Source organism: Topomyia yanbarensis, unplaced genomic scaffold (genome assembly GCF_030247195.1).
Source record: "Topomyia yanbarensis strain Yona2022 unplaced genomic scaffold, ASM3024719v1 HiC_scaffold_465, whole genome shotgun sequence".
NCBI lineage: Eukaryota > Metazoa > Arthropoda > Insecta > Diptera > Culicidae > Topomyia > Topomyia yanbarensis.
The window spans coordinates 5151-12240 of NW_026683675.1; the positions used below are offsets into that span (position 1 = coordinate 5151).

General features: G+C 42.5%; 1 protein-coding gene across 1 annotated transcript; it reads left to right on the plus strand.

The window, feature by feature from the left end:
• Window positions 1-6235: 6235 nt before the first annotated feature.
• LOC131695593 (uncharacterized) lies at window positions 6236-6628 on the plus strand. The gene is made up of 2 exons (XM_058984122.1): window positions 6236-6281; window positions 6327-6628. The coding sequence occupies exons 1-2, from the start codon at window positions 6236-6238 to the stop codon at window positions 6626-6628; spliced, it is 348 nt and encodes a 115-aa protein (XP_058840105.1).
• The last annotated feature ends 462 nt before the right edge of the window (window positions 6629-7090 follow it).

A 7090-nucleotide genomic window follows, 5' to 3' on the forward strand; every position in this document is an offset into this window, starting at 1 on the left:
GTACTGGCTGGGCATCGAACGCAGCGCAGCAAACAATCTACAAACTCCCCCGCCCGCGTGTCGATTGAAGCTGAAGCTGAACGCTACGGGCTAAGATCTGTTTCTTCAACCTTGTACCGGGGAACCGCGTTGTCTAAAGGTCCACCAACTGCTGCGCTACGGTGTCCGGTTGTCGTCGTAAAACACCGTCGATATGGCTCTATTTGGAGTGGAGCGAGCAGTATGCCGCATATGCAAATTGATTTCTGCGCGATTTGCTGCTCTCTCTCGGTGGATTTATTAGACCCAAACGAATAGTTTGCCAATTGAGGAAATACTGTTTGTCACCAGATTGAACATTAAACGCGTAAATTCGAGAAAGATTTTATTCTTACGTAAAACCTCAACGCGGTCCTATTGTGCAGAATTACATTCGATCCACCCTGAACCGAACTCTAGCAAAGAGAGAAAAAAGCACTTTCTTCGTTCGTTCGGCAAGCCGCCCGAAGGAAACAACTTAGTAGTTGCTCCGGTCCCATTGGAATCGAGTATCCAAAGTGGTGGGCACCGTAAACATTCGCCGGGTACGGACGGCTCGCGGGCAATCTCAACTCAGATTGAGTACCGTGTTTCAGTTTTCCTCATTCCTTTCGTCGGCTTGGGTTACAACAAACTGCCACACGGCATCGTTTCGTCGGCGGCGCGCACTTTCAGTTCAAAAATTCAACGCCAAAATCTTTTTACCTTGCCAAAGGAGAAAGCAGGCAGCAGCAGTAACACAGCGGTGGCGGCGGCGGTGCTGGTGCCCAGCGTGGTGAGTATGGCGAAAACCGTGGGAACGAGATTGTCGATTTGAACACATTCTTTCCATCTTGGTGCCTGGTCCTTTCCCGTCTACTTCGCCACCTCCGCGTGTATGTTTGCTTGCTTGCTTGCTGCAGTGCCATGTTTTCGATCAATGTTTGCTCATTATTTTAAATGGACTTTGGTTTGGAACGACAGTGAAAGGGCGTTGTTGCGATCGGCTGTTTTTGGGGTTCACTAATTGAATGGTATTAAAATTTTAATTGTCCAACTCCGAGATAATTTGGCGATCGATGCTTTCGTGAATGAAACCGGGGCCCGGTTTGCTGTTTTGCTTTGCTTAGAAAACGCCTACCTACTTATCATCGATTTTGTTTGGACTAACGAAATCAACTCGTCGTTTCTCGAGGAGCATGATGATGTTTCACTTAGTTCTAACATTAAACGATGAACACGCGGTGCGGGTGATTGAGTGGCAAGTGCAACTGCTTCTCATCCCAGTGGGTCTGGGTTCAATCCCAGCCTGATGTCGTTGGAATTTTTTGTGGTGGAAAATCTCTCCTGTCACGAAGAAGAAGGTAAGTAGAGCCGTTGGTCCCGGTCCATGTGTGTATGGATCGATATCTAGGGTACGCATGACGAAGTTGTCTGTTTGTCGTTGGTGATAGGTACTCAGCGCAGACAGAGGCCGACGGAAAATAAACATGAATATTAAAAAAGACCTTAATCGGGCTCTATCGCCAATGACTCGTGTAATGCGAGTATGGTGATTTCGGCGAAATCCAAGCGCGGTTTGACACACCTGGTTAACAACACTAGTATGAAGACCTAATTGGCTCACAAATAAAGCGGGGTATCGAGAGGAAAACCGCCGCCAGACACCTTGTTGAAGGTTGTATAGCGAGAACGATACAACAGCTACGAAGAAAAATACTAAGATTAACAGAGAGGAAGAAGTTCAAGTCATAATCCCTGCCAAAATAATACCTAACGGCGTAGCTGGGAAGATTGGGATATGGAGAAACAAAAAGTAAAGCTTTAGTCGGTAGGCATAATACCAATCAGAGCAATAAAAATCCGACATTTTCACCATCCATCGGACAGAGGTATCTTTGGAAGATTTCTTCTCGATAAAAATTACACATTGACTCGATTTGTCGAGCTGAGTCGATTGATATACGAATCCCGGCGTTCCGGGCCTTGGAGAAATCATATTATTTCCTGTATAAGAAAGGCACAAAAAATAGTTGGCCTGGCGGTTCAGGGGGTACGGTACTGGTCTCATGAGCCAGTCGTCTTATTTTAGAGCCCCAATTAGAAAGGAGTCTTTGTGTCAGCAGGATCCATGAAAAAGACGGCTGTGAAGTCTGACGACCACGACTTTGCTTAGAAAATCAAAATTTATATCAGACGACTTATACGCATAGATGTACGAACAACAAACAATATTTCAGACACCCAGCTTATCAAAGTATTCAGACAAAGGACGAACTATATTTTTCCCCTGAAGATAATACCAAAAAGTATCGAAACGTTGGACAAACATGATTTCTCAAAGTCGTTAAAATAAATTTTATATACATCATAATAGTCGAAATCATCATTTAAAAACTAATCAATTAATGTTCAAATCTTGTTTTCCGCTGAATATGTACCCCTTCGAAACGTTGCACTATGGAAAAGCATGTGCCAAAAATTGAAATCTACATCAACTCCAATTTAATTCAATTCTGTGCTACTACTGGCGTTTATACAAACTATAATAAAGGAAATCTTGGGGTATCTCCGAAAAAAAATAATTGACTTAACTGGGTAATACGGATGTTTGAAGCTGAAAATTTTGAAAACAGATTCTCCACTTATTTCACGTACTTTTTAAACTTATCGTATCTCTTATTGAATTTTGAATGAAACTTATGTACAATATGTTAAACTGTGAATAATGCAGCAAAGAAAAGTGAAAAAAATAACCGATACGTGTTTTGGAAAGCTTGAAGCTCCTATTTTATGGGAAGTTTTTTGTTCGAGAGAAAGCACACGCTCATCAAATGTGTGCGAAATGAGCGTACGAGGCCATTAAGACCCCTATTCCATCAACCGCCGTTCAGTGGCTTGCGGCTGCGCACACGATTGCACACACCACATCAAAGAAAATACGCGATGATCAAATCGACAGGTGTGACTAATAGAATTAAGTTTTTTTTTAACGAAATTTATTCGTTTTTTGCTTCCTAGTGAGTTTGTCCAATGATGATTTTATAAGTAAGCATAATTACCCCTACATTATAAGAGGAAGGAAAAATCTAGAGTTTTGCAACTCGTCGCCTAGCGCTTCTATGGGGTGGCGCAAACAAATTGTTATGGCTCAAAAATGTATCTGAGGTTTCAAATTAACAATTAGGACCTTTTACCGATAAACTCTTTTACATTTACCTACCTAAAAGGTGATTTGCTTAGATAGGTCCGAGTAACCCGGGTTTCCCTATATAATTAATTAAACTTATTTTATTTGCTATTTTCATTTTATGCAATGTATTCATTTTTTTCTAATTCATATGTTTTATTTAGTTTTTTCTTTCGTTTTAATAACCTGACTCATTTTAGTCTGTTTATTTTTTCTTTTTATTCATGTTACTATTATTTATTTTGATTATATTATTCATTTCATTGATTGTATCCACATTATCCATGTCATGTTTTATTTGTTGTATTTATTTTATTTATTTATTTTATTTCATTTGTTTTACTTATTTTATTCAAATCATTCATTTTGTTCATTATATTCAATTTATTGATTTAATTACTTTTATACATTTTAGTAATTTCTTCCGGTTCATACATTTTATTCGAATTCTTAGATTTATTTATTTTATTGATTCTGTTCAGTCTGTTCATTTCAACCAATTTGTTAGTTTGAATCTATTTAATTTATTCTATAAATTTTATCACTTTCTTATATTGTTTTTTCACTTAATGAGCTACTAATTTGATGTATTTATTATTTTAATTTGACGTATACTCATTATATGAATTTGCTAACTTGACTCTACTCATTATATGAATTTGCTAACTTTATATCAATTTTTTGCTTTCACGATTTTCAAATTTCATTTGTTCATTTGATTTTCTATAATTTATTCAATTTTTTCGAGGTGCTATTTGTGTATATCTCAAAGCTGTGTCCATCTCATCTCTAGTTGGGTGCCTACGTGGCATGAGATCTGCAAACTAATGAATGATCTAACAATGATCAATGTAAGAAATGTCTCATCTCACTGATAGATGGAGTAGGTCGGTTTTTACGATCAAATAGAAGATATAACATTGGAATTCATTTTGGTTTGTTTCCAACAAGGATTACTAGTTTCATTTTTCCTACTTATTAGATAGTACAGTAATGAGTTTTTTTTTCGCTAAATAACCCCAACGCCAAATTGTAAAATTTTTCAACGAACATTGTTATTTCGGCCCTTCAAATGTGTGCAAATATATCTACATTTTCAAAAAGCTCGGGTTTGTCTTCGCGAAAAACATGTTCTTTTTGACTCCTAAAGCGATCTGGACGGTCTATCCCCTTAAGAAACTCTGTTTCCCCATAAAGTAATGTAAAGTAATGCTCAAAAAAATCTTAGAATAAACGATCGATGGATATTTAACGTAATAACAATTGACTAAAAAACTTTTCTTTTAATATGAATAGATGGCATCGTTCTGGTCTCAGATTTCATTCGACAAAAAACAATATTTCGTCTAACAGCAACGTTTCGGAGGCCGACGACTTCATCTTTAGGACGAAAAATAATAACAGTATTATCTTAGTCAATAAATGTCCATAATAACAGTTTTTGCCCTGAAGATGAAGATGAAGACCTCCGAAACGTTGCTGTTAGGCGAAATATTGTTTTTTGTCGAATGGAATCCGTGACCAAAAAGCCCATCTCTTCATATTAACTGAAAGAATAGTCACCCTAATGGAAGGTCACGTTTTGATAGAAAGTTATAATTTAGGGGATTTAGCCTTTTTTCGCGTTATTCATATAAACACCCTAACCATTACACAGTGGTCCAGAATTACAATTCAGCAGGAATTTTTATGCCATATTACTCCCCAAGGAGAAAATTGGTTTAAAACCGTCTTTATGCTTGGGTAAGGTAAGCTCATCGTATGGTATACTAAGTCTGGAACCATCTACTGCTCCTATATCTTCCACAGACATTCACAACTACGCCGTCTGAGGTTATGGGTACCTCCACTCCCTTGCTTCGATGATAAAGGCAACATCTATGCCATCCCGACCGATACCTCTGAATACCGAACTGATAGCCGTCGCCAGGAGGATCGAATATCCAGTTCAGTGCACTGTTATATCCCTGTATATCTCCGGCAGTACCCGGCATGTGGGCAACAAACATCAGCGGCTCATTGGGCTAGTTGCGATACCGTTCATCATCATGGGTGATGTGAACGGGCACCACACCTGGTGGGGCCAGTGTACATGTAACGGGAGAGGAAACGACATCGCCGAAGTAGTCGAAAACAACGACGCCGTGGTTCTCAACGATGGCAGTTCGACTTTTCTCCGCGGACAGACGGAATCCGCCATCGACGACTCTATCTGCTCGGGGGTGCTAGCAGGATTTTGTGGGTGGACTGTCCTTGCCGAACCATGCAACAGCGACCACTTCCTACGATCGGGCAGACTGGACCCGCTACGAGGAGACCGTTGACGATCTAATAGATCGGAAGGAATCATACACTTCGGATGAACTTAGCGGCTGCTTAAACCGGGTTTCCTGCATTCCCAGGACAAGTGGGAACCCTCTGCGATAGGCGGTGCACTGGTGGTGCCCAGAGGTCGGGATTGCCATCCGGGCTCGTCGAACTGCGTTACGGGCACTGAGGAAGACTACTGCGGGCGACCCGCCCCGAAGCCAGTGGGTGGATGACTTCAGAAAGGCTAGAAACGAGGCCAGGAAAGCTATAGAAGAGGCAAAAAACACCAGCTGGTCTGGTCCTTGGAAGGTATTTCCCAGAGTCCTCGACATCAGAGCAGGCGGAGAGTCAACGCCCTAAACTATTATCGTTAATGGGTGCACGACGCACGATCCCACGACTAACGGTTACGAGCTAGGCAGACATTTCGCTTCCCTGTCTGTAGACGCCGCCCTCCCACCTACATTCCACCGCATCAAGCAAAGGGCTGAGAGTATACCCGTTCGCTTCGAATCTGATTCAGGGTAAGTGTACAACCGGCCTTGCGCCGAAAGTGAATTTCATGCGGCATTGGAAATGGTACACGGTCGGACTGGACGACGTTGGCTATGGAGTGGGGAACCGATGCCCATCTTATGGAAGGAAGATGTAGTAATACCTATTTCAAAATGATGCCGGGGGTACAGAACGCCGGTTGACTTCTGCCCAATCAACCTGCTCCCCTGCCTCGCTAAGACGATGGAGCGAATGGTCAACAGACGACTGATGGACATACTGGAGGAGCGTAAGCTCTTGGGTCAACGACAGTTTGCGTTCTGACGAGGAGCAGGAACAGGTGCCTATCTCGCCAGATTTGGAGAGGTGGTGCGTCAGTCCGTAACTAATGGCTTGCACGCCGATATCGCTATACTCGACGTGGCGAAGGCTTATAATACCGTGTGGCATCACGGAGTACTGCAACAACTGGCCAACTGGAGTACCAGTGGAAACATGGGCCATTTCTTGAGCGACTACCTATCTAACCGCACCTTTCGAGTGGGAATCGGAGGTGCCCAATCCAACGCCTTTTCGAAGGCAACAGGGTCCCCCAGGGATCAGTCCTCGCCATCACACTGTTCCTTGTGTCCATGAACTCTTTATTCACCAGGTTGTCGGCGGGGATCGACGTGTTCGTGTACGCCGATGACATCTTGCTGGTCACAATTGGAAGGACCACCAGACGAACCCGCCGTAAACTTCAAGCCGCCGTAAGTGCGGTAAGCCTATGGGCTGAATCTGCCGGCTTTAACATGTCTCCTACTAACAGCATGATTACGCACTGCTGCAACCCAAACCATATCGCAACAGGGAGGTCGATCCTACTGGTTATCCCCTACCGCAAAGAACTGAAGAAACCATAGACTGTCGTCTTACCTTCCTGCCACACTTTCGACGGATCAAAGCTGAGTGCCGGAGCCGGCTGCGGCTAATTAAAACAATCAGTTCCCGGCACAAGCGCTGCAATCGTCGCACTGCACTGAATATTAGCCAGGCACTTATCCACAGCAAGATATTCTACGGGGTGAAGCTGACGTTCTGTAATATGGAAGGCTT

Excerpts from the sequence above, each read along its gene's own strand:
- LOC131695593 (XM_058984122.1), top strand. The coding sequence starts at position 6,236 with ATGGAGCGAATGGTCAACAGACGACTGATGGACATACTGGAGGAGC. Across the intron at positions 6,282-6,326 it reads GATGGACATACTGGAGGAGC|GAACAGGTGCCTATCTCGCC; the intron begins GTAAGCTCTTGG and ends GACGAGGAGCAG.